Genomic DNA, 27,712 nt, shown 5'->3' with positions numbered 1-27,712 from the left:
CCATCCTGGAACAGGAGTGGCAAGTGCTCGGGCACCTGCTGTGTGTATGTTGTGTGTGTGTGTGTGTGTGTGTGTGAGAGAGAGAGACAGACTGTGAGACAGACAGACATGGCGGGGGGAGAGAAGGAGGGAGAGACTGAGACAGACAGACAGAAATGGAGGCCCCTGGCTGCCGTGAGCCTCCCCCGCCCCATGGTGCTCACTTTCGCAGCCAGTGGTCCTCAGGCGCGAAGCGGCGGCGACAGTCCCGCTCATAGAGCACCATCAGCCACCCATGCACAGACTGGAACAGCTCCAAGGTCTCGCCCTTGGCGTTCTCTGCAGGGCAACAAACAGGAGAGTCACACTCGCAGGAGAAGGGTCAGAGCTGGAGGACCTGGAGGACGGCTTGTTTCCTGCGGTCCCCAGCAAACCCTGACCTCTCTTGCTCTGAATTTCTATAGAATGAAAGGAATAAAAAGGTCCCTGGGAAGGTCCTAAGTGTCTGCAGGGCCTTGGTGTCTCAGACCCTCATGCTGGCTCTCACTAGTCACTGTCCAAAGGTCCTTTGCACTGAACACCTGGGAACACCACAGGAGGGGGCGCTCATCTGCAGTGTGAACTGGCACGCATTGCTTATGCTTCCTCTCTTAAAGAGGTCTTAGTAAGAGAGAAAACTTCCAGTTATGTGAACAAATTGGGTCTTTTGGAGTGCTACTGGGGAATGAACCTGGGATGCTCTATCACTAAGCCACACCCCCAGTCCTTTTTATTTTTTGAGATAGGGTCTCGCTATATTTCTGAGGCTGGCATCAAACTTGTGGTCTTCCTGCCTCAGCCTCGCAAGTTGCTGGGTTTACAGGTGTGAGCTACCATGCCTGGCTTAAATGTGAATTTTTATTAACTTTGGTACATAATAGAAAAGCCTCCCTGGGAGCAGCCTCAATAAAATGTTGGCGAGCACCTCCACCTTACCTACAATTCCATCCCAGATCATCTTAAACACGAAGGAATTCAGGAAAGAGGAGATGGTGACCAGCTCTTCTAGTTTGAATGAAATTTGTTCTTCATAAACTTCAATGTCATCAAGGATCCTAAATCAGACAAAATTATTTAGAATTTCCCACAGAGAAAGGGAAAGAAATAAGATCTTTCTGACAATACAATCAGGTTAAGAAATAAGTTCTAACTTTCAGAGATACTTCCTGTAAAGTTAAAATGATCTAATATCTAAGATGGGCTTCAAAGACACTGGAAGAGGAGGACAGGGAGGGGTTCGGATGAAGCAAAACTGGCCATGAGCTAAAGCTGGTGATGGCCACGAGAGTTCGTTATTGCTTCTACTTTCTATTTATTTGAAATTGTCTATACGAAAAAGATAAAATACAATTAAAGGGGGGAAAAAAAGCCCCACTCTTGCAGTTTTTCTTTCTTACAAGGAACTGGCTGTGACACTTCCTTCTTTCAAGCCTAAATTCCTGCCTCAATGTGCCAAATTCCTGTCTGATATGAAGGGCTCTTGACTGAGTGTCTGTTCCTCCTCAGGAAGGCTGCAGAGCTTCATTCCACATTGAGGACAGACACTAGTGGTACTTACTAAGTATACGTGAGTGAAAGAATGTTTGAAAGAATAAATGGATGAATGAACACGAGACACAGTTCTAAAAGAAAATTTACTAAAACCACTCCATGCACCTTCAGAATGTGACTTACTTATCAGATTACCCTGTACTCAGTGACTAACCATTAAGGGTGTCTTTCCTGGTCCTTACAGATACTGCTCTCACCTCCACCTGCTCACTCAGCCTCCTCACGTTGCCCAAACTGCCACTTACGAGTCCCCTAACCCTTCCTGCTATGGTCTTCTAGGCTGAACTTCATTGCTTGAGGTCCAGTCTATATTAAATTAAGAGAACGTGGGATTAGAGGAATGCCAAGGACACCAGGAGACACAAAAGCCCAAACAGTCAAGGAACTGGATGAGCCTCTTATTAGTTCTCCACTCACATCTAGTGCTGTACTACCTGACACTCCTTTTCTCATTTGCTCTTTCAGATTGCTAATAGTATCTCCATGCTCCTAGCGAGGCTCACAGAGGTTAGGCAACCTTCCCAGAGCTAGTTAGGTAACAATGACAACAATATCAGCCAACACACACTGAGCTTCTCCTCTGTGCCAGGGACTGTGTGATGCACTTGGCATTGATTACCTCTAAATCCTCACTGAAATGCCTACATGTATACATGAGGAAAATGAGTAGCAGAGAGATTGAATTCCTTGCTCCCTTGCCCAGGGTATCCTAGTAAATTGCTGAGCCAGATTTTGCTCCCTGGTTGACTCTGGAATTTTCCATTAATCTAACTAGTATAGTAAATAAACAGTGGAGCTATGATTTGAACCCATCTCCAGGAGACCCCAGAGTTCACACTTGGGGGTCCCACCCAGTTGTCCTGAAAGGATGAGAACTAACAACTGCTGCACACCCCATGCATGCTGCCTGCTTTGTCAATGTTTTGTTGTTTACATTTTTTTTGGTGTGTTCTTGCTGTGTCATCTAGGTGGTCTTGACCTCCTGGGCTCAAGTGATTCTCCTGCCTCAGCCTCCCAAATAGCTGTCACTACAGTCATATGCCCCCATGCCTGGCTCTTGTCTAATGCTTATACTGACCCTGCCACATAGGCCCAGATGTATGCAGTGATCCTATCAGCAGTTCCTTGCCTCCTGACATTGTAGTTTGGTGTCCTGAATCCTAGGAAAGTATTCCGCCCCCCAGCAGTCAACCTACGTGATGAGGTGCCGGGAACAGTCACAGAACAGCATCAGCATGGCCAAGAGCTGCTTGGACTCTTCAGTGTCATTGTTCAGGCATTCCAAGAAGAGCTTTAACCCTCCGTGGGGCCCCAGCTCACAGATAAACGCCCACAGTTTGGGCAGCAGGTCATCAAGGTAAGTGAGACCTGGAAAAGGATAGAGAAACCCAAGCTTCAGGTGGGGGCTCCATCTGGTCTGTTATTTCTCCTTCCATTGGGAAAAGGAAACACTTAAGCTATTAGTGAACATTTACTGTGCATGAGAAGAAGGTGCAATCAGGAAAGCGGTGTCACCCTGAGAATCACAATGATAGTAACAGCCAACGTTTAATGGTGCTTCCTGAGTGCAGATAACAGGCTCAACACTTTGCACGCATCGTCTCCTTTCTGCCTGTGAAGTCCAGTGTCATCTTTGTTTTATTTTTATTTTTTATATTTATTTTTTAATTCTCGGCAGACACAACATCTTTGTTTTGTATGTGGTGCTGAGGATCGAACCCGGGCCGCACGCATGCCAGGCGAGCGCGCTACCGCTTGAGCCACATCCCCAGCCCCTCATCTTTGTTTTATAAGGGAGGAAATCGAAGTACAGCCAGGTTAAATAATTTGCCCCAACTCACAGCCAGCAAGTGTCAGAGCCAAGAAAAGAACCCAGGTCTGATTTAGCAATTATATTTTAAATCAGGGATCAGCAAGTTTTTTTTCTGGAAAGGGCTAGAGAGTAAATATTTTTAGGTTTGTAGGCCAGATGGCCTCTGTTGAGACAAATAAAATTTAGCTAAACTGCTAAATTAAACTATTGAGCAAAGAACGACTGGCACATGGGGCAGGCCACAGGACCAGAAGAGCTTCAGAAAGCTCTGCTTTGAAAGCAGGCAGGCAGGATTTATTATGACTCAGCTATTCCTTATTTGAACACCTTCTGATCAGTTGGCTGCTGTGGTTGACTGAAGATTGTAGCTATGATTGGCTTAGAATCAGCAATTTGTTACCAAAGTATTTTCCCAAGTCAGGCTTTCCGTTAATTTATATATTAAGTTAGGATATGTACAGTTCAATTTATGGTGGCCTCCTCTGGCCAAGTTTTAGTTCAACAGTCACAGCTACTCAATGCTACTGCTGTAGCACCACAGCAGTTGATATTACACAAATGAATGGATTTGGTGGTGTTCTAATAAAAGTTTATTTACAATTCGCAGGCTCACCCACATTTAGCAAAGTTCTCCTCCCGTCAACTTCTATTCCTCTACATTACAAATAAGAAAGCAGTGAATGACTGTAGCAGAGACACTCTGAAGTACCGCACAAAATCAACCCAGGGGAAGCAAAAGGTGAAGCAGAGGACGTTCTAAGCCTGCTTTCCAAGGCCTACATCACTAGTATATTTTAATTCCAATAACGCAGCTAGTGACTTAGAAAGTCTGGATCTAAAATTCTACATGTCCCTGAATATATGGTGTGTTCCTCAGAAATGCAGTCACCTACACTGGAGCCCTTATAATGCCTCTCATTTTACAGGGCACTGTCTGTAATTTAGTTTGAATAAAGGGCTATCTGGGGAGGATACAAGAGCCTGGGGAGGGTGTGGGGTTCCATCAATGCTACTTAGGATACTGAGAGGTGAACTGAAGGAACTGTACGGGAGTCAAAGAAATGTACCATCAAGCAAGTTACTATTCTTAAAGGTTTGACCTTACACTTGCAAGGGAAGGAGGGTATTGTTATAAAGAAACCTTTAAAAAGTAAAAGTTCCTTGACCAGGTTAGTGGTTGCATAGGTTCCTAGCTTATAATTAGTTTTTAGGTAGCCCAAGTTATTCACACCAAAGAACACAGGAACCTTGCAGGTTAAAAATAGAGAAACAGTAGAGGTCATAAATATGCTTATACAATGAAACCTACAGAACCCTAAAGAGAGAAATTGAAGAAGACCTTAGAAGATGGAAAAATGTACCCTGTTCATGGATAGGCAGAACTAACATCATCAAAATGGCGATATTACCCAAAGTTCTCTATAGGTTTAATGCGATGCCAATCAAAATACCAACGGCATTTCTTGTAGAAATAGACAAAGCAATCATGAAATTCATATGGAAAAACAAAAGACCCAGAATAGCAAAAGCAATTCTAAGCAGGAAGTGTGAATCTGGAGGTATAGCGATACCAGAGGTCAAACTGTACTACAAAGCAATAGTAACAAAAACAGCATGGTACTGGTACCAAAACAGGCGGGTGGACCAATGGTACAGAATAGAAGACACAGAGACTAATCCACAAAGTTACAACTATCTTATATTTGATAAAGGGGCTAAAAGCATGCAATGGAGGAAGGATAGCATCTTCAACAAATGGTGCTGGGAAAATTGGAAATCCATATGCAACAAAATGAAATTGAATCCCTTTCTCTCGCCATCCACAAAAATTAACTCAAAATGGATCAGGGAGCTAGATATCAAATCAGAGACACTGCGTCTGATAGAAGAAAAAGTTGGCTACGATCTACAAATTGTGGGGTCGGGCTCCAAATTCCTTAATAGGACACCCATAGCCCAAGAGTTAACAACCAGAATAAACAAATGGGACTTACTTAAACTAAAAAGTTTTTTCTCAGCAAGAGAAACAATAAAAGAGGTAAATAGAGAGCCTACATCCTGGGAACAAATCTTTACCCCCCACACCTCTGATAGAGCCCTAATATCCAGAATGTACAAAGAACTCAAAAAATTAAATAATAAGATAACAAATAACCCAATTAACAAATGGGCCAAGGACCTCAACAGACACTTCTCAGAGGAGGACATACAATCAATCAACAAGTTCATGAAAAAATGCTCACCATCTCTAGCAATCAGAGAAATGCAAATCAAAACCACCCTAAGATACCATCTCACTCCAGTAAGATTGGCAGCCATTATGAAGTCAAACAACAACAAGTGTTGGCGGGGATGTGGGGAAAAAGGTACACTTGTACACTGCTGGTGGGGCTGCAAAATGGTGAGGCCAATTTGGAAAGCAGTATGGAGATTCCTGGGAAAGCTGGGAATGGAACCACCATTTGACCCAGCTATTGCACTTCTCGGACTATTCCCTGAGGACCTTAAAAGAGCGCACTATAGGGATACGGCTGCATCAATGATTATAGCGGCACAATTCACAATAGCTAGACTGTGGAACCAACCTAGATGCCCTTCAATAGATGAATGGATAAAGAAAATGTGGCATCTATACACAATGGAATATTATGCAGCACTAAGAAATGACAAAATCATAGAATTTGCAGGGAAATGGATGGCATTAGAGCAGATTATGCTAAGTGAAGCTAGCCAAGCCCTAAAAAACAAATGCCAAATGTCTGCTTTGATATAAAGAGAACAACTAAGAACAGAACAGGAAGGAAGAGCATGTGGAAAAGACTACAGTAAACAAAGACGAATGGGGGGAGAGAAACGGAGAGAGAAGGGAAAGCATATGGAAATGGTAGGAGACCTTCAAGGATACATAAAATTATAAGAGGCTATGAGGGGCAAGGGGGAGGGAAAAAAAAGGGAGAGAATTGAACAACAGCAGGGGAGATAGAGAGGGAAGATGGGAGGGGAGGGGAGGGGAGGGGGGATAGTAGGGGTTAGGAAAGGTAGCAGAATACAACAGACACTAATATGGCATTATGTAAAAATGTGAATATGTAACAGATGTGATTCTGCAATCTATATTTGGGGTGAAAATGGGAGTTCAAAACACAATTTGAGTCTAATGTATGAAAGATGATATATCATGAGCTATGTAATGCTTTAAATAATCTCACATTCTATGATGGGACTCATGATATAGACTAAAACTCAGCCTCACACACTGACTCAACAGGGCTGCATCCTGGGCAGCTGAGACAGAAAAGGGAAGCTGTGCCCAGAGAGTGGTGTCAGGAGCTCCAGGGCCTCAGGGCATGTGGGGAAGAGGAACAAAGGTCTTCATAAAGTAGAATAGAAAAACAATATGGTCAACATAACAAATGTTACTTTCTATAATCTGATTTAAGATGTGTACAGCTAATAGACTGAATGTCATCCATACACTTCAGACTAGTTTATTTTTATTCTTGAAAATGTGTCTTTTCATATTAGCCAAGAAACCTTAGTTTTGGATTTTCTCACTTGGGAAAATGAGCTTAGTTGTGAGCTCATCTTAAAAGCTGGACATGGATGTTAACCTCGAAATCCTCTCACCCAGGATGCTCCCAAGCCCTCAGGTGCTGTGGGGCCAGGCAGGGTCTGGAACCTTCGGAAAGCCTTCATTCTATCCCTCCGCTGATGGCCCCCTTCTGTCCTCAAAGGCCTCTGGACACCTTTGCCTGCAAGCCTAGCCAGCAGCTCACACTCGCCACAGCCTAGCACAACTTCCAACTTTCCGCAGTCCTCACCCCCGCTGCCCTGTCCCATGCTTCCCCAGCTCTGCAAATGGTGTCACCATCCACACAGGCAACACCTTTGGAATCTTTGGTCCTCATGCATCAAGTCCAGTCCCCCAGTAGGACCCACAGAGGTCCCTCTTCAGCACATCTGCTTCCATCTTCACTACCACCACTAAGCCACAGCACTCGACCACAATGACCTCGGCCTCAGGGGGCATTTGCCCATGTTTGGAGACATGTTTGGCTGTCACAACTGGGGAGGAAGGTGCTGCTGGGCCAGGGGCTGGTGAGCATCCTATGATGAACGAGAGCCCCTACGATAAAGATCATCCAGCCCCGAATATCAACAATACTGAGGCAGGGAAACCCAGTCCTAGCCCAAGCCAGCATCATGCCTTCTCATTTTCATGGAGCCAATTTTATACAGTCGACTTTTGGGTACTGCTGGTCTCCCAATGCTAGAATATGATTCCCTCAGGGACAGAGACCTTGGCTGTCTTGTTCACCTCTGTATCCTCAGTGCTTTGCACATATGAGTGCTCTATAAGTATTTGAAGAGTGAATAAAATGTATGAAAGCCAAAAGCAGCAGCAACTTAAGATTTTAAAAAGTCATACAGTGCAGTGGAGAAGTTCTGATCCTTCTGCAGTTACCAGTTTTCATGGCTCACAAGGACCCTCTGGACTTGTGGTTCTGATGTACACTAACGAACCCCTCAAAGCCCTTGCTGCTCTGTGCTCACAAAGCACTTTCTTCCTTGCTCAGGTAGAAAATAAAGTGTTGAGCGTCCCCATGCAATGAGGTATCATGCAGTCAATAAAAATGAAGTTTTTGAAGAGTTGTTGACATGATAAAATGTTTGTAAAATGATTAATGGAAAAGGAAGGATAAAATATATCAGTTTCAATATATTTATAACTTATGTATGACATGCTTGGGCATGAATTGTGGGATTAGGAGTGGTATTTTTCCTGTCTCCCTATATTTTCTAGTTTTTTTAAAAAATTTTTTAGGGGCTGGGGATGTGGCTCAAGCGGTAGCGCGCTCGCCTGGCATGCGTGCGGCCCGGGTTCGATCCTCAGCACCACATACAAACAAAGATGTTGTGTCGGCCAAATACTAAAAAAAAAATATTAAAAATTCTCTCTCTCTCTCTCTCTCTCTCTCCTCTCTCACTCTCTCTTTGAAAAAAAAAATTTTAATATATGTATATATTTTTTTAGTTTTTGGTGGACACAACATCTTTATTTTATTTTTATGTGGTGCTGAGGATCAAACCCAGCACCCCGCGCACACCAGGTGAGCATGCTACAGCTTGAGCCACATCCCCAGCCCCTCGTTTTCTAGTTTTCTACTCAGAAAGAAATAACATTTTAAAAGTTAGACTTCATAACTAAAATAAGAGCCAGGTGACAGGAACAAGATGGAAGTACTATGACTAGGACTGGCTTGAGCTATTTAACCACGGTGTACCAATCTCTAGGAAGAAAAAACTCAGAAACACCCTCCTTCAACATCTATCTTCTGCATGAGGAAGCCAGGAAAGAAAATCAACTTTTTCTAAGAAAACTTGTCTAGCAAATTGGCGAGATGGAAGCAGCAGTCTTGGGCCTCCAAACCTGTGAGAATCTGCAGGCGGATCTGGGTGAGCGTGGTCAGTGAAGTCTGGTAGAGGACACAGATGTTGCAGACCTGCTGAACCTCTGCAGAGTCAACGCGTTTGCCCCCAACAGGCCTGAGGATATTCCGAACCGATGCAGACTTCTGAAATGCACGCTTGAGGAGACCTGGCGTGGAGAAGATCACTGTGAGCAGAAGCTCAGCCATCTGCCAAACCTCATCTGGTCAAGGGAACAGCATTTTGACAAAATTCCAAATGTATAGCAGGGCCAGGCAGTGAGGCCGGTGCTTGGAGCCAAGACATTTCTCTGGGATAACTTAGAAAAACATTAATGATTGGATTTTAGGTACCATCCAAATACCTCCTCAGAACATCAGAAAATTTCTGATTAAGCCAGATATATTCAACTCTGAATATACCATGGGATTCTTTGACTGTATTACCTAATTTCAGAAGTTGCAAAAGGAAAAGTTCAGAGGACTATATTAGGGGAAGAGGGTGCAGGGTAGGGGGGCCAGCTGAGTTTGAATTTTCTGAGCCTTGGGAGGGAAGTGAGGCATAACCTCCTCAAGTGCTGACATTTGGTTCTGAACAGTATTCTACTTTGTTAAGCCTTCCCATTTACATCCTGCTGAAGTTATATCTACTGAGCCTGTGCCCACTAACTAGCTACAAGACATGGATGTGTAGTGCATGGGAGGCAGAAGAAAAGCCACCCTGTACCGAGAAACTGCTGTGGGCAAGTAACTTTATTTGTAGATTCTGTGTTGGTGTCATTTCCTTAACTTTGATCAGAGCAGGCAGCAGAGAGCCTTCCATGGTACCCACTTCTGACCCTACAGTTGGGTACTGTTGAGGTGTTTTATAAGGAGCTCCACGTGGGAGATTTATTTTATAATTAGGACCTTAAAACAGCTCTATGTCCCCTAAGATATGGCTCCTTTCCCTCTTCTGGCAATATGAAAGTTCAAAGGGACTGCAAGACCCCGTTCTCTCTGGCTACTAGAAGATTCACAGCCAAACTGAAGTGGCCCTCATGGAATGTGTACCTGTGAACATTCTTCTACACACCGTTACCTAGTTCTATCTCCCTGGCCCTTGCTTTCCACTTGTACGGGGTTCCTGGGACTGTTCTGCAAAATGTGGACCTGACTTAAGCAGATTTAGGACCTCTGTGGGAGAAGATAGAACACCCCCAACACAGAGCATCCCCCTACGCAGAAGCAGGGGCTGCCTTCTGGCCCAGCAGAGCCCTGGCCACTCACTCTTCACTGGGAGCACGGTCTGTGGGGACGCCGGCTGGGCGGGGGCTGGCTCCTGGTGCTCCAACAGCTTCTTGCTTAGGATGTCACTGAAGAAGATGCGGATGAGAGGCACCCCCCACAGGAACTGCAGCTGTTTGGTGATCAAATACATTGACTCATTGAGGCTAGGAGAGAGCAAGAGAACAGTGCATTAGTGCCTCTGCTGGCCAGGACAGGCTTGCTCAGCTCCCCTCAAGGCCATGCTCTTGAGGTGTAGCTCAGGCCTGGACTTGACAAAGCAGAAAATTAAAAAAAAAAAAAAAAAGTGGATCCCATAAACCATCACCAAGGTCCAAGTGTGGTGAAGGCACTGAACCTTGTCTGTCACTACACCCAAACCTGTGCTGCCATCAGCATTACTGCTTCCCCAGGTCCCCAGGCTCCACACGCCACGGTCATCTTGGACACCCACCACCCAGTAGGCAAAAGCTATCTCAAGTAGCTGCACTGCCTGCTTCCTCCAGGCTGGCTGCACCCAGTGGCTTCACATCCAGCAGACATGACACCCGAGTGCTCCCTTGCCTCTGGAGCTTCTGTCCCCACTTCAGGCTGCACCCCAGCACCACCCCCTGCCTGGCATCTACTGGCATGCCCCTGCCACTCAAGACCCTAAGACGGCTCCTACCACAGCGTCATGCAGGCGACAGCCACCAGTCACTGGGCATCCACCAGGCCAAGCAGCAGGCATGCGTCACCTTGTTCAGTCCTTTAAGACAGCCCTAATGGACGGACTGTGATCCCCCCACATCTCTGATGAAGAAACTGAGGTGAGGCAAGTTGTTCAAAGGCCCTCAGAGAAGAGCAGTGGCCACCAGTGGCTCTCCGCCTACACCCCACCCGGAACAGCCTCCAGGCTCCAGGCACAGGTGCCTCGCTGCCCAGGTGGGCTGTTGGGGCAGGTTCCTCGGCAACGATCATTTTAACTAGTCAGGACTCAAAAATACCACTCAGGCACAAGGAAGAGGGAGCCCTTCTCTGAGACCTCAGTTTTCTGCCTCAAGAGTATCTGCCATGGACACCATGCAGGGGTGGACACCACGCAGGGGTGGACACCTGAGAGGAAAGAGCTGAGCCCAGGCACTCTCTCCACATTTGAGATGCTCCCTTCTTGATCTCTAGTCTTCTACTCTAGTGTTCCTAAGGTTTTTGAGTTTGTTTGTCTTCAGTGCTGGGGATTCAACCCAGGGCCTTGGGCACACTAGGAAAATGTTCTACCACTGACCGGTACCCCAGACCTGCTTTTGAGTTCTTAATTTAAAATTTTTAAATTCATATTCCAATCTCTTGAAAAGGAGGTGATTTTATCCTTTTAAGTCATTTGTCTTGTTTCAGCATCTCCAAAATATGGCTGTCTAGTAAATCAATAAAAGTGATATTGAAGAAGAAAAACTATTGATAAGATTCATAAATTTTTAATGAAAAGGACAAAATGCAAAATCATATGATCTCATTTTTATACAAAACTATTGATGTAGGAAAACACTAAACAGATGTTCGTTCAGGTCATCTTTGGATAGTAAGATTATGGGATGTTTTGTTCTCATGATCGTATCCCTGTTTTGTTCAATAAATACATCTTATTTTTGCAGTAAGAAGCAAAACAGAAGCTGACAGACAGAAGGAAGGAGGGGAGGTGACATGGAGAGAGCCAGAAGGGAGCACCATGTCTCCAGGACTTACCCATAATCCACAGACTGGGAGAACCAGCCAAGGACAGGGTGCCAGTGGGTCAGGTTGGATTTCTTCTGGGACACGTACTTCTGACAGTAGCACAGCATCTGGGTGAGCAAGCTCACAAAGCCGTCCGTCTCCTCCTCTAGCACTCGGGGGCTGAGGGAGCCCAACTGCAGGAGGTTGCCTATGAGGAAAGAAGGCCAAGTGTGAAGGGACGGACAGAAGCACTTCGGTGCCTCCTAGTCCTGCTCTCTGTGGCTTGGGCAGCCCTGCTACATGTGCAGGAAGATTCCAGGGAAGGGCTCTTGCCAGTGCCGGGGGCTGCAGTGTGGAGGCCAGAAACAGGCCAGCCTGACTTCAAATTCTGGCTCTGCACAGGTGAGCTGTGTGGCTCTCGACCGCCTCTCCTTTGTCTCATCACCTCTAAGACTAGAACATGGTCTCCTTTCTATGAAGACTACATGACGTACAACAGACATCATGCACACAGAGGCACACGATAGTTAGTTAGGGGTACACTTTAATATCATACAAATATTTAAAAATCAAGAGAGAGCCAAGAAATGACAGTAACTGAATGTCCTGGGGAAATCGCTGTTCTCCAAGGTTTTGCAGAGTTCCTCATTATCATTGTGTGAAGACTTGTACAGTATATTCCCATTAAAATTTGGCCCCAAGGACTTTTCCTAGGTAAATTTCTTCCCGTCAGGCAATGCTAATCATGCATCTCCACTGTTTCCAAGTGCTTCCATCCACAAACCCCTTCTCCATCTGCAGTGACAGCACTGGAGAGCAGGTGATGAGGTACAACTCGCCCTAAGCCCTGCCTGAGCACGGCCTTCCTTCTCTCTGGAGGTAAGACCCACAGAGGCAATTCACCATATTTTCATTTTTCCCTTGGAAAGCCCAGGGCTGAAATCCAAGGTTCACTTATGATCACTTACCTAGCTTGCTAGGGATATGTTCCGTGTGATTTTTAACTTTACATGAATATTTTAACCTGCTGCATTTGTGTACATGCTTTTTATGGTAATCATGTCTAGTTGTTACTAAGTTACACCCAGGCTTCCCTTGATGGCCAGCACCAGTTAAACCCCGCTGCTGTGGGGCACTCACCCATCAGGCACAGTGTGTGGCAGCCTTCTAAACTTTCACAAATGTCCTGGCATCGGTCTCTGTCTCTTAAAAATACGATGAATTTGCGAAGCATGTCATGAGATTCTAAAACAGTGAGACGCTGTAAACAATGGCAAACAGTTAAAGTGAAAACTGCAAGGAAATTTCCCAGCACAGCACGAGCTTAATCACACGCAGACTGTTCCCCAAACAGCAGAACAGGTCCTCAAGCACCAAGCAGAGGAACCTGCTTCTCTGGGCTACTAACCTGAGCGTGTCTACGCTGGCTATTAGTTTAGAAGAAAAATCAGGAGGAGTGAGAACATAGCAATCCTTTTACTAAATTGTGAGGAAAAAAGCAAAACCAGAATTGGTTTGGGGGGAAACTCACAGAGCCCACTTACCTCAGGGGTCACTGTGCTGAGATGAGTCACAAGCGCAGGCACAGACATGATGTGGATGAGGAACGGCCGAATCAGATTGTCTGAAAATTGTGCAGCAATCACAGGGCTAGACACAGACAGATGGGCTTACTGAGACAGGTACGCGGGCACACCCGAGCTAAAGAGCAAGCCTGCCAACGCCCTCCGACCCCCAGAACTGCTTCCCGGGGCTTCTAGGAAAACTAAAAGGTGAAAACGGGGACACACCGGAAGAATGGTTAAATCAGTGATGGTGCAGTCACATGATGCAGCACTTTACAGCCATGAAAAAAGGAGCCTTAAAGTTTTACTGGCATAAGAAAATGCCCATATGCAAAAATTATAAAGTAAAGCAAGATACAAAACAACATAAATGGGAGAAGAGGGGCTCATGATGGGAAGGACACACAAAAGGGCTTCTAGAGTCCCAGTGTAACCCATTTCCTCAATCAAGCACTGCTTACCCAGGGGTCCACTAGGTGACAACACCAAGAACTCACCAACTAAGCAGCTTATTTAAATGAATACATATGGTCTGATATTAACATTTAAAAATATAGGCACAATACAAAAGGTATATTAATTCAAAAAAATTGGTTTGGGGGGAAACTCCAAAGAGAGTCAGACCAAACTCCAAGGAGACAGATCAAAAAATGTTAATGATGCATCTCTGGGTTGTAGAATCATGAGAAATCTTTTCTTCCTTACACTTTTCTGTGTTACCTAGGTTTTCAGCCATAAACATTTATTACCTCCATAATCAGAAAAAGATAAATGCTAAAATAAGATCATGACTTCTTTCTCACAACATATCCAAAAATGAATTAAAAGCAGATCACAAGTTTCAATGATCTAAATGACCTAAATTTTATAGCTAAAATTATAAAATTCTCAGTAGAAAGCACAGAAGTCTAAGGTGATACAATGACTTCTTAGTATGACACGCAAAACAGAGACAACAGGAAAAACACAGATAAAAGTTTTGGGATTCAAAAGACACTATCAAGAAAGCAAAAACCTCCTGGCAACAACCACAGAACTCCTCAGAGCTTTCAGCAGGAAGGTGGGCTGGGGTTAGCAGGAACCTGAGGGCCGCGGCTCTTCCCAATATTTCCTCCTACACAGAGTGCGAGGAAATATTTGTATATCATGTACCTGATGGGAGCTCACACAACTCAGCAATAAAAACAAACAACCCTTTTAAAAATGGACAAAGAATCTAGAGGGACATTTCTTTTTTTTTTTTTAATATATTTTAGTTGTTGATGGGCCTTTATTTTATTTGCTTATTTATATATATGGTGCTGGGAATCGAACCCAGTGCCTCACACGTATGAGGCAAGAGCTCTATCGCTGAGCTACAACTCCAGCCCCTAGAGGGACATTTCTTTAGAGAAGATATACAAGTGGTTAATAATCACCCAAAAAGGCGGTCAACATATTACCCATCAGGGAACTGCAACCATATTAAAGTGAGGTTTTGCTGCAACCCCACTAGGATAGCCATCCTCAAAAAGACAGATGACGACAGTGTGGTGAGCACATGGCGAAGCTGAACCTGTACACGCTGCCGCAGCCACTCTGGAAAGTAGTTTGGCAGTCGTTCCATGAACCCGCCATTCTACTCTAGAAATACTGTCAAGAGAAATGAAAGCTCACGTGTGCACAAGAACTTGTATGGAAATGTTCACAGCAGCAAAATTCATAACAGTGCAAAAGCACAAACAACTCAACGTGGTACAGCCCATACAACAGATTATTTGGCCATAAACAGGAAGGACGTGTGGACTCATGCTACAGCACAGGACGAGCCTTGGACACATTATGCAACGTGAAAAAAGCTAGTAACAAAAGACTGCCCACTGTGGGGTTCCAGTGTGTGAAATATCCAGGAGAGGAATCCACAGGGACAGGAAGCACCATGACAGGGCCAGAAGGGACAGTGCCTTCTCTGGGGCTCATGCAGAAACCCAAGACTCCACCTACAGAAAGCTATGCTCCAAGTCACTCAACCTGCCAAGACCAGGGAGACCAGGGCAAGGTGCAGGAGGACACCTGAAGGACTGCAGGGTGAAAACGAGGTCAGCCATAAAGTCCACTTTATTCCAGGAGCTGGGCAGACCCGCAGGAGAAGCAGAAGCCAGAGCCGGCAGGCCCGTGGCAGTGCACCTGGCGGGGCTCAGGCTCTGGAAAGGCTCCCATTTATTCAAGGTGTGCATATTGTTCTTAGACTATAAGAATGTGAACACTGTGTGAGGCAGGGATATTCTGTTACAGCTTAACGGAGAAGAAATGTGGTAAAAGGATCAGTTATGACCGCGTTGACTAGCCACACTGGGAACTACGATGGCAGTGTGGTCATGACAGGCCATGTGGCCCACAGAGTGGGACATATTTACTACCTGTCTACAGAAAACATATGCCAGCACATGCTGTATACCATCATTTCCCAAAGTGGTGCTCCCTGGGAGTTTGACATGCTCTGCATCCAAACAAGAGGCAGGGACATTCAGTGCAGATATGCCTGGACTAACATCAGGTTAAATAGGATCAGGACTCCTGGTGACAACCACAGGACTCCTCAGAGCTTTCTGCAGAAAGGTGGGCAGGGGTTAGCAGGAACCTGAGGGCCATGGCTCTTCCCAAGCTGATGGACCTCTCCCTAAGTCAGTAACCCCTCAACAGTTTAGGAATATTTTGGACCCATCAATGACACAGCAGGTGTAATCTCAACAAGGAAATCTTTTGTTTCTTATGTATTTCACATCGACAAACCAATTAACCCATTATGTCCCATTGTCTTTTATTGTGACACACCTACAAAAACTTATGCTGATCCATTTATAGGTGTCCCATAAAATTTTTATTGATTTTTATAGGTGTCCCTTATGTAGGATAATGGGACATATTCAGTTAAGCGAACACAAATGTCATACCTCTCTACTCCTCTGGATCCCAGCATTTCCAGCCTCTGCTCCTAAAACCACTCCCTTGGCCCTTTTCCTCTGCTCCCAGCTGGACCTCCTCCAGCTCTCATAGGCTTTTTCTCTTTTTAACAATTAAGAACCCAAAAGTGATCATATCTCAACCGCTGGCAGAATGAACACAATTTGTTTCCCCTCAGATCACTCTAGAAAATTATTTATGGGTAAAGACTAAAGTCCAAGAAAAATCCTGGGCTGTCACACATGCATTATGCTCAGGAAGAACAGCACTTCCTGTGAACCCCGACGAGGTGGACAAGGCCACACCTTAAACCCCGCCACCAGAGAAGAGTCGAGAGGAGGCACAGTCAGAAGCAGCCTCCCTCTCGCCCCACTTCTTACCGCAGTGCCAGAGAAAAGGCTGCTGTTAAGGTGCCCTTGGACAGACAAGGCCGGGGTCTGGCCAGGCCTCTGGTAAGCAATACCTGAAAAGAACATTTAACTGGTTAGGGGACAGTACCAACTTTATGTGAGTTTGTATATTTAAAAAACGAAAATGAGTGCTTCTGATAAAAACACTGATTTGCAATGTCTCCTGAAAAGGAAGGAGAAAAGGTGTTGGGCATGGAGGTTGTTTTCTCTACTCTCCCTGCTTTAAATGTTAATATAAAAAAATAATACACAGTTAAAATTTTTAATAGCTAAGCTGGGCACAGTGGCATACACCTGTAATCCCAGTGACTCGGAGGCTGAGGCAGGAGAATCACAAGTTCAAGGTTAGCCTCAGCAACTGAGTGAGACTCCAACTCAAAATAAAAAATAAAAAGGGCTGGGGTTGTGGCTCAGTGGTAAGTTACCTCTGGGTTCAATCCTCAGTACCAAAAATAAAAATAAAAATGTGGGGAGTTGGGCATGGAGGTATGCACCTGTGGTCTCAGCTATTTGGGCGGCTGAGGCAAAAGGAGCCCTTGAGCCCAGGAGTCAGGACCAGCCTGGGCAACACAGCAAGACTCCAGGTCATTAAAAAAAAAAAATTTACAGTTAATAAAAAGAATACCTGGCTTAAATTTCAAGATGCCATGGCAGTTAGAAGCAGTTCAGAGTTACAGTGTCGAGGAGAAGCCTCCTCTACTGAGATAAACTGTTGACAGACCACCTTTTGCTGGTACACCACCTCGCAAGGTTGTCATAAGAACATGCGACCAACTCAGGAAATGGCCCATCGCAGTGGCAGGCAGTAGGGCGGGCAAAACCAACGTCACTTATCAGACCCAAGAATTTCACAGTATTTCTCAATGGCAACTGGGCTTCTGATAATTCCTGGGAGTATAAATTGGCACAATAAGGTGCAGAGTGGACAGAAGGCCATTTGAGGACACAGAGCTAGAAATATAATTCCAGATACCAACAAAGCAGGAACCTGAGGGAAGAAGCCTTGAGGCCTTCTTGAGTTTAGATTTCAAGAGAATTGATTTTCTCTGCAGCCAAAAATATAGAGCATTAAAAAGATCCTAGGTCACTGTCCTCCCTAAACTTAAACCACAGGTGACCCATAGTAGGTGGAAGATACAGAGGACACTGGGCATTAGCTCTTCCTGAAAAAAGTATTTCTGTGAGGAGGGCGTAAGACGTGCCGAAACCAATGTAAAAATCCCAGGTCAGGATTGGAGGGTGGGAGCTCACATATTAGGGAGGGGGCCACACACCTGCAGCACAGAGTAAAACCCATGCTGGTTGAGATGTCCCATTATATTTGCACAGATATGGTTCATGGCTGGTCGAAGGTTCTCACCTAAATGAAGAAAAAATAAAAAAGTTTCTTGCATATTGTGACCTGTTTATGTGGGACAGAAAATTTATGCCCTAGTCCCAAGGCCATGAGGAAACACAGTACTCTCTGGCTTGCTGCCCCATTCCCTTGGGTCTGAACCAGAGCACAGGAAGGCACTATCTGGAATTCTCTCTCTCCTGGAAGGCATGACTCAAGTTCTACCTCTTGGGAGCTGGTCCTTTTCTTCCCTTCCCTTAGTGAGAAGGCACATTGCTGAGCTCCTGTCACACCTTCTCCAACTGTGTCCCATGGCGTGGCACTTTATACTTTCCCTGGGTGCCTCCTGTGCCCACTGGGACACAAGCTTCCTGGACAAGTTCAGAACTCAACAATTTTTAGACTCCTCCCAGAGTCCAGAATGTTCCTAAAATAGGTTCTCCTTGCTTACCTGGGGTTTTTGCAGTCTTCTGTTTCTAGTTTCTACCCCTCTCCACCGGAACTCCACCTCTCCCCAGCTCTAAGCTCAGACATCACTCCCTTAGGAGAATCTGAGCCCCAGGGTCCCAGGTGGAACCCTTCCCAATCCCTCTGAACACTTTCATCCCCTCTTTCATCCCCATATTTATTGTCATTTTACATACGGTTATCTCCTGGTATTTATGGGGGATTGGTTCCAAGACCCCCTTCCGACATGAAAATTTGTGGGTGCCCAAATCCCTTACATAAAATGGCACAGCACTCACATATAACCTACACACTTGCTCCTGTATACTTTAAATCACCTGTAGATTACTTACAAGACCTAATACAATGTCAGTCCTACGTAAATAGTTGTTATAATGCATTACTAAGGAATAATGACAAGAAAAGAAGTCTGTATGTGCTCAGTGCAGATGGAATTTTTTCTAGTATTTCTGACCCAAGTTTGGGTGAGTCCACAATATGGAATATGAGATACGGAGAGTAAACTGTACATGAGTGACTTCTATTCAGTATGTTTCATCACCAGACTCAGCACGAGCACCTGAAGTCCCCAGAGGGCAGTGATCGTTTCTGTTTTGCTTATCACTACATGGCCAGTGCCTAGCATGGTGTCTGGCACATAGCAGGTTACTTGCTGAGTGGACAGATGACATGAATATATGAAGCACTTAGGGAGCAGTTTTCAGGGAAGGGGGCAGCTTTACAAAGCAGGTTTCATGGGCAAAACACAATTATTTGCTAACGATTTTCCAAAATGAAATGATAAGGTTCACGTGACTACCATCCTTTGCAGGCTGAAGCACTGGGGAAGTTACAAAAAATGAGATCAGAGGTACAATGTCTCTAAAAATAAATTCAGACAGGAGAAGAGTGTGACACACACTACTAACACACTGTCAGGGGCATTCCTACCAAGGTCTTTTGGGGCTTGTGGTGGCAAAAATGCTTCTTATGAAGGAGAAAAGGTGCTCTGCACTCACTATGGAAATGACAACTGGGAAAAATTTGAAAATAAGTTCTACAGACCTTTTCCCCGGAGGATTTTCCATGTTGAAGTGTCTGTGAAGGTGACAAGCATCGTGAGGTACAGTGTGATGAGTCTGGAGTCTTGTAAGATTTCAGGCTGGAAACAACAAAAGGGGCAAGACTGACACGGGGCCTCCAGCCCCGAACGGCAGAGCATCCATGTCACAGCTTCCCTAGGTGCCCTCAGACAGGAAGGAATCAGAATTTCATAGCTGTTCTTTTCTCTTGGAGCAGGACCACCGTAGTCTTCGGCACACTACTGCTTGACCACAGTATCAAATACTCCTGGGAACTGAGAGTTGCCTTTGGGCAACAAGGCGACGAGGCATGGCTTGTCCTAAGGGAATCTCTGCCTGTGTGTTTGAACACTCAGCAAACAGCAGACACTGAACCAGGCCTAACAGGCTCTGCCCTGGTCCATGGCTCACTGGCTGTGGGACCCCGGGCATTCCTTAACCTCTCTGTCTTGGTTTCCTTATCTATGACTAGAGATAGTAATATTTATTTTCCTCAGAGAGTTGTTATGAGGATAAATGTATTAATGCACACAACACTCCAAGAACAGTGCCTGGCACACAGATAATTCTATGTACTGTTGTTGTTACAATGATAGTTCACTGGGCAGGGCAGGGTGTGTTCAGGGTCACATGGGAATTCAGCAGCCGAGTTAGGACTAAATCACAGAACTTCTGGCTCCAGATCCAGTGGCTTTTCTCCCAGCATCTGCTTTTGCACATAAAGTTACGTTTTCAAAGTAGAAGGGTTTCATTTCAAAGAGAAAGCTGCTGTGGGACACAGACACAGACAGCAGTAGGAAGGTCTGCCTGCTCCAGTGGAGGCAGGGGATAGTCCATCTGCTTAGCCCTGAGGCACTTCAGTGGAAACCCAGGACCCCAAGGACCAGAGGCTGAAGACCTCTGCTCCACGTCCTAATGCCTCACCTGACAAGATGCAGGTGGCTTGCTGCTGGCTTGCTATTTTTAAATAGACTATAACCAAACATCCTTTTCCTTGCTTAGCCTATTGGATTGCCCGCTGCACTCATGTTGGGCTTCTATTACTTTTAACAGGAGGCCCAACTAGTACAATGACAGACCACAAAATAGTCACAGTATCAAAAGGATGGGAAAGATGACAGGATTCCCCGGCATCAAGACTGAGGCAATAATGAGTCAGTGTCCAACATATCATACCCAAGAAGGGCTCAAAATGATTACATGTCTCTCCCAGGACAATGGTTCAACTAAAACTTCCTTGCTAGACTCTGATAGATCTTCAAAGCTATAACCAATGAGGAAATGATGGGAGCTAGAGAGTACACACTAAATGCTGCAGGGAAGAATGACAGATTGAGTTTTAGTTTGTGTGTGTGTGTCTGTGTTTTACCTTGAGCTGCTCAAGAAACTCACAGCAATACCACAGAATGTCCTTGATTTGTTTAATCCATAGGAGAGTGAGATCCTTGGAAAGAGCGAGGGATACATACCACACCTACAAGCAGGGGGAAAAAAAAAAAAAAAGGATGTCACGGGCAGTTACAGCAGTCATTCTACATATGGCGTAACAACTAGAACTGGGTCTATGAGCTAGGTCTAGTGCCAGATAGGACAATGGAGAAGAACGGAAAAATAAGCAGCATGTAGGACTTATTTTTATACCAAACTCAAAGATAAAATAGCTTAGGAAGGGAATTCACTATCCTGAGTAAGATGCAAGAGCAGAACATAGCTTCTTGGACAACAAGGACAAAGGAATCATTTGCACTTTATCAGTGTTTTCCGATCTATTTCTTATTTGCATGTGCAAACAAAAGCCCAAACATTCAACAGGAATTTTCAGAGCCAAATGAGCTAGCCCCCAGGAGTTTACGGAGATTTTCTAGCCCCCAACCCACATACCTTAGGTTCATTCTCAAGATCCATGCTGCTCAGGATACAACGGCACAACTTCTCGAGTCTCTGCAGAGGCAGAAATGAGCTTATAAAGTCCCACAACTACAAAAAGTGAGGAACAGAGGGGAGCACACATTTGGTGGGCACCTGGCTTGTGCAGCTTCTTACAGATGTGGAAACTGAGGATCGGAAAGGCAAAAGACAGGCTCTTAATGAGTGGCCCAGCGGCTGGCTGAGCTCTACAGATGTGCTTAAAGGTTGGTGTCTTTGACATAAAAATCCAGAATGAAGCTTCTTTTGAAAAACAAAATCCATCTGGAAAACTGGGCTTGGAGTCATGCAGACTAGCGGCTTCCTCCTAATTTGGGCCTGCCAATTGGACGTTAGGGGAGCACCGTGGACACGGACATCTGCCTTGTTGTACCATCCCTGATATGCAAAAGGGAGAAAAGTGGAAACCAGAAAACGCTTACACCAGACCCGTCCTTAAGAACGGCATGACCTCAGAGTTCCTCCTCTGTAAGATGGGGACTCCCTCTCCACAGGCTAGTCTGTCCTCATCCATGAGACAGGAGTTCGCTGCCTATGCACCCTCTCTCTCCTGCTGGGCTGAGAGCACCTCAAGAGTAGACACTGACTGTATTGTTTCCTTCTAGGGCCCCAGTGGTATCCTTAGTACTGTCTCCACTGTCACTACTGCTTTACTGGGATTATATTTTCCAGCTGATCATTCCAATCCCAAGGCACCAAGTGGTGTGTTTTGTTTGGTTTGTGGGATGTTTAAAAAATTTCAAATTAGCTACGAAGTTTTACAAAGTAAGCATTAAGCATAATGACCCATATCTCCAGCATCTCTTAAAAAAAAAAAAATCAGAGTATGGGTCAACCACTAGTGGGCGCCTGGTAGCAATGCTCTCTTGGATGTCCTCGCTAGAGCAGCCTGTCAGTCACTGCTTATTATGATTTGTATTTCAGACTATGTTTTGTCCCACGTAGAGCAGCCATCACTCATATCCTGGCTCCTAAATGCATTTGAGTCCAACCTGTGCTTGGGACAGCCAATGAAAAAAAGGTCCCAGAAGCACTGTTCATAATCCCTACAAAATAGGTCCCAAGAAAACAAAGTGGGCAAAAATAAGCACTTCACAGAGCTGCTGTAAGAATGAGTTGACGTTTATAAAATACTTACAAAAAGTCCTGGCATGTGGGGAACACTATGTATGTTTGTTATTAATATTTACCTCATTATCCTCTCTCATTTTGAACAAGAACAGCAGTTTCCTGGCAATCTTGAAAATACCAAGTGCGCTTCTTTTACTGGACCCAGAGTCATCTGCTTTAAAAAACTCATCAATCTCTCTCCTACGGAGGGAAGGATTTAAAAAAAAAAAAAAGGCATGTTAAAATTCACAGCATCTGGAAGGCTCCTCAAGACCCATAAGAGAAAACTTATCTATTTCCTGTTGGTTGGGAGTGAGAGAAATATGCGGGGAAGTTTCTGAACCCCACCTGATGTCTTTGTGCAGTCGATTCCGACAGAGGAAACTTCGGACATGGGCCTGAATCTCCACAGCGGCTCGCTCTCGCTCTTTCTGCACCAGCCTTTCTTCTCGTGCCTGACGGGCTCTATCAATGAACCACGCTCTCGAGGTCTGAGAGACAGTGAACATGTTTGCAAACTTGCACAAACCCTGCAAGGAAATAGCAAGAAGGTGTGGTAGACTGTGTGAAAGACACACACACAAGAAAGGGCTCGAACAGAAAGGGCTCAAGTGCAAAGGGTGGGCAAGGACCTGGGCAGCAGGAGAGAGATACTTGGGATCCTCTAACACCTTCCAAGGGGTTCATACCTCTCCTGGCACAAGTTTCAACTTCATATCATTTCATTTCATACAACTCACCAAGACCAAGGGTGTTATATTCTGTATTAATTTTCTTCAGAGAAAGAGCTCAGTGCCTGGCATACAGTACAGGCAGGCTCTGTATAAGTTTAACAAGTAAACAATCCCATCCATAAAGGTCCAATTCACACCAGGGAGCCTTTAAGTTGAATGTTTCCAGATATTTGAATTTTCTAGAGCAATCCATCATGTTTGGGAAGCCAACAACAAGCAGTAAACTCCTATTTTGCCAAGACTTAAGGGAAAAATCAAATATGATTATAGTCACTGTTATTTTAGTTACCTATTCACTAAACAAATGATTCCTGGTGCCTATGTGGTCCCAGCACAAAGAAGTTTCATTTTTAAAGAAAGGGACATTTTAACATTAAAAAAGTGAAAGGCATTGTACATGACTTCAGAATGCATGATAGTCCACTAAATTGAACACATCTGACATCATGTGTCACTTATTCTGTGGTCCTTACTGTTCTCATACTGCCAAGAACCAATGAAGACTTTGAGCAGAATTTCTCCTGTCCACTGACAGGTGCTTTCCTGGACAGAGGCTTTAAAGTATATATGATAACTATCATCTGACCATGACTGTTCATCCCCCAATGGGTGGCTTTGGCTAGCAGTCAAAAGCACACAGCAGGGACCCATGGAGCCTCCCATACTGAGGTGGCATCTTTACAGCTTGACAACTCTTGTCATTCTACCTAAACTAAGATAAGAAATGCATAAACTAATAAGAAACGAATGACTCAGAAACCCAGACTTTTGGAAAACCATCTCTTTACCAGTTTCGCTCAAAGCAGTACCCGTGAAGAAATATCATCCAGAATAAAAAGTTCAGGCTAGGTCCCTGTCTCGAGAACATATCCAGGGACTTCTGAAGCCCCCTTTCAACACTGATTCACACTTGTCAAACAACTTCAGGGCTCTGCTAGCATGTGGGTCTATCACCAGCAACTCCTGAAACGATGAACAAAGCCTGCCCAACCACTCTGCTAAACAATCAACAGCACCTACTGTCTTCTGCGTCACTCACTCTTCCCACCAATCTGGAGAGCTCACCTGAGGACCCGCCTGTGTAGCAGAAATGCTAGGTAACCATTAGTGATCTCCCGAAGGACACACAGCCAAGGATGCTTCAGAGGAGCTTGCTATTTTCTGAAAGATAAACAACAACAACAAAAAAAATACAGGGTTAGAGTCAAATTTCATAGGTGTGGCATCATATATCTTCCTCACTGAGTAAAATACAGTGCCCACTGGTTTAAAAAAGAAATACTTCTGTCTCATCCAAATGTTAGACTCTTTCCCCAGTCCTCACAATTTGTAGGAAATAGATTGAAAACAATCTCAAAGAAGTTGTTGAATCAAAGTTTTCCATGCTCTGTGATGTTAAGCAAAAATAACAGAGAGAGGTGATGGAATGTTAACAAGTCACTGAAGCTGGGCATGTTAGAGCATGCCTATGATGCCTGTGACTTGGGAAACTGAGGCAGGAGAAGCATAGGTTCCAGGCCAGCCTTAGTGACTTAGCAAGACACTGTTTCAAAATAAAAAATGTAAAAGGACTGGGGATGTAGCTCCGTGGCAAAGTACCCCTAGATTCAGTCCTGCCTCCCTAAAAGCTATTGAACGTTGACATTTCTGAACAATATATAAATTTATGCCACAGAAGTGAAAAAAATTGCTTAGACTGGGGGTGGTGCTCACCTGTTATCACAGCAGTTTGGGAAGTGGAGGATTTCAAGTTCAAGGCCAGCCTCGGTAATTTAATGAGGCCCTAAGCAACTTAGTGAGACCTTGTCTCAAAAAAAAAAAAAAAAGGTTGGGGATGTGACTCAGCAGTTAAACAACCCTGGGTTCATCCTTGATAGGAAAAAGAAAGCAGGTCAAAGCCATGAGCATAATGGTGTGTTCTCCCCATAACATGTTCTTTATTAACAGGGGAGACACAGGGATCAGGAGAGGGCGTCTCTTCACAGTGGACAAACAAAAATTTGCATGCAAATTGTGCTTAAGTATCTATCAGACTTTCTCAGAACTTTCACTTCTCTGGGGGAAGGTCTCCCAAGATTAAATCCCTTCCTTGAGATTATCCTCTCAGCAATGTCACTAGTTCGTTTCTGTTTATGCTGTGTAACAGTCTATTACAATTTTCCTCACTCTTTCCTGTATTCCTCTTCCATTTGCATGGTGTGTACTATAGCTTATTAGTCAAAGAAAACAATCAAGTATTAGGTACTTATTTTGACAAATGCCACAGATAATAATTTAAAAAGATGTATGCAACGTGATTAGAATAAATAAGAAAATATTTTCAAGGGGTATCTCAAAACAGCATATGAGTTTTACTGTATTGTCATGAAGCTTATAATCCAGTTAAGGAAACAAAAATAATAGAGGGGAAAAATATAAGAAAAAAGGAAGTTATAGATAACCAAGATCATTCAAAAAGCAAAGTTAAGTGTCCTCTATGTATCAAGTCCTTTCTTCTTTTTTTAAATTTATTTTTTTGTTGTAGTTGGACATAGTACCTTTATTTATTTATTTATTTTTATGTGGTGCTGAGGATCAAACCCAGGGCCTCACATGCGCTAGGCAAACGCTTTACTGCTGAGCAATAACCCCAGCCCATGTACCAGTCCTTTCTAAGTATCTCATCTAAAAGACAGCAATTACAGGAAAGTCCAGCTTAGATCATTAGTAAATGGCAGTATCACGGTTTTAATACCAATAGGGTTCTGATTCTGCATTACCTCTATATTTCCACGAGACCTGCTCAAAATTAGTGTTTCCTGGATGAGGTCAACTTCATGGAGTACTACAAAAGCACATGACAGTCCAGAAAGTATCATTCCCAAGTTGAAGTACTATAAGTGCCAACTGCTGAGTGATTTTTTTCCTGAATGGTGGAAATAGCTGGGCTGCCAAGTTTAATGACCATTTGTTAAGGGAAGACACTACACTAAATATACAGATATTTATCAACCCTGTATCTTCAACAGCTGCTTCTTATTAGGTCTCCATAATCTTATTTTTTTTTTCTTTTTAAAACTGGGGATTGAATTCAGGGGCACTTTACTACTTAACTACATTCCCTGGTCTTTTAAATTTTGAGTTAGGGTCTCACTAAGTTGCTTAGATTGGCCTCAAACTTGCCATCTTTCTGGGTCAGACTCCTCAGTTGCTGGGATTACAGGCAGGTGCCACCATGCCTGCCTCAATACTATAATTTCTTAAATCCAAGAACAGTCAACAAAACTTGGAGAAACTATTAATAATACTGGGTATTATTTACTGAAAGCTACAGCCTATTGCCTAAACTAATAGCCTAGGTGGGATGCTATTATCAATCCAACCTTCCTGTGTGTGTGTGTGGGGGGGGAGAAAATGTACAGAGGGGACATGACCTGCCAGAGCCTCTGGGATCCTTTATTTGAACCTCAAAGCAATAGTTATTGGTAAGTAGACAAGATCCAGGCCTCCCCATTTACACAAAAAACAAAGTAAAGAGAGGTTGAGAATGAGAGCTGCCCATGGGGCTAAACTAGAGTCCAATTATAAAAAGGTTTCTCTTTATTCAGAGCTGAGTGTCAAGCAGGATACTAAAAGGTAATATAAAACATTCTTGTGAAACAATTACTACGTTTGACAGAGAAGGAAAATGAGGGTCACCGAGGTGAGTGGACTCATACAAAGTCACACCACAAGCGAATCGGGTTCGAACTCCAGTTTAGGTGACCGACCCCTGAGGCCCAGCACGTTCCCTTAATATCAGCAATCACACTTTTCGCCAATAATTACTATCTTTATAAACGCCTATCGCCTCGATAACAAGTGGAAAGAGCCACGGGGACGGGGGAACACCCTGGAGCCCCCAGAGCAGCTGCAGAACCCGCCCCTCCGACCTGTCCAAGCACGGACTCGGCCCCAGAACACCTCCCTCAAAGTCCCCGGCCCCACCGCCCAGAGAACCGATGACCCTGTTTCTACTCGCTACCCGCAGGTCGTAGACCTTTATCCGCTCGAGGCCCCAGCGCTCTGAGTCCGGGCCACAGCTGCCGCCGCCTCAACCCAACACCCCAAAATTCTGCCAGACCCGGGGTAGCGGCCGAACCCCGACCGCCATCTTGCCCCGGGGTGTTCGCTCTCCGAACTCCGCCTGGAAGCCAGTATCCGGTTCCTGGAAACAACAGTTCCCACGAGCTTATTTGCCCGGAGGGGAAAAAAAAACTCCCTGCGTCTTGTCCTCTCTTCTGGCAGCTGAAAAAGCGGCACATTCAGGAGTTGGATAAATGCCTGTCCCAGAGGAGAGAAGATGGAAGCTATTATGTTTGAAGAGATGGCAAGGAACGCGGTCGACGTCTGGGGCCCCAGCGGACGCTTT

The 27,712-nt window shown here is 44.7% G+C and overlaps 1 protein-coding gene across 4 annotated transcripts in view; it reads right to left on the bottom strand.

Moving 5' to 3' along the window:
• The window catches only part of UBE3B (ubiquitin protein ligase E3B), a 52,724-nt gene extending 25,226 nt beyond the window's left edge, over positions 1-27,498 (bottom strand). Inside the window, exons 1-18 of one of the 4 annotated variants that reach the window (XM_081286285.1) lie at positions 27,326-27,471; positions 25,036-25,124; positions 24,388-24,483; positions 22,937-23,118; positions 22,669-22,789; positions 21,434-21,493; positions 20,922-21,026; positions 19,536-19,632; positions 17,962-18,047; positions 16,658-16,740; positions 13,314-13,419; positions 12,910-13,030; positions 11,800-11,977; positions 10,081-10,244; positions 8,814-8,981; positions 2,766-2,937; positions 955-1,073; positions 204-318 (exon numbers count right to left, since the gene is read on the bottom strand). In XM_081286285.1, the coding sequence (XP_081142411.1) occupies positions 204-318; positions 955-1,073; positions 2,766-2,937; positions 8,814-8,981; positions 10,081-10,244; positions 11,800-11,977; positions 12,910-13,030; positions 13,314-13,419; positions 16,658-16,740; positions 17,962-18,047; positions 19,536-19,632; positions 20,922-21,026; positions 21,434-21,493; positions 22,669-22,789; positions 22,937-23,097 (1,856 nt within the window). In that variant the 5' untranslated portion in view covers positions 23,098-23,118; positions 24,388-24,483; positions 25,036-25,124; positions 27,326-27,471. Of the gene's footprint in view, positions 1-203; positions 319-954; positions 1,074-2,765; positions 2,938-8,813; positions 8,982-10,080; positions 10,245-11,799; positions 11,978-12,909; positions 13,031-13,313; positions 13,420-16,657; positions 16,741-17,961; positions 18,048-19,535; positions 19,633-20,921; positions 21,027-21,433; positions 21,494-22,668; positions 22,790-22,936; positions 23,119-24,387; positions 24,484-25,035; positions 25,125-27,322 lie in introns of all 4 variants that reach the window. The other 3 variants (XM_081286283.1, XM_081286284.1, XM_081286286.1) reach the window with 3 other exon arrangements.
• Positions 27,499-27,712: the final 214 nt, after the last annotated feature.

This window comes from Spermophilus citellus (genome assembly GCF_964194105.1).
Source record: "Spermophilus citellus genome assembly, chromosome: 3".
In the NCBI taxonomy this organism is placed as follows: Eukaryota; Metazoa; Chordata; class Mammalia; order Rodentia; family Sciuridae; genus Spermophilus; species Spermophilus citellus.
The sequence above is the reverse complement of the archived record's forward strand: the minus strand, read 5'-3'. Positions and strand labels throughout refer to the sequence as shown.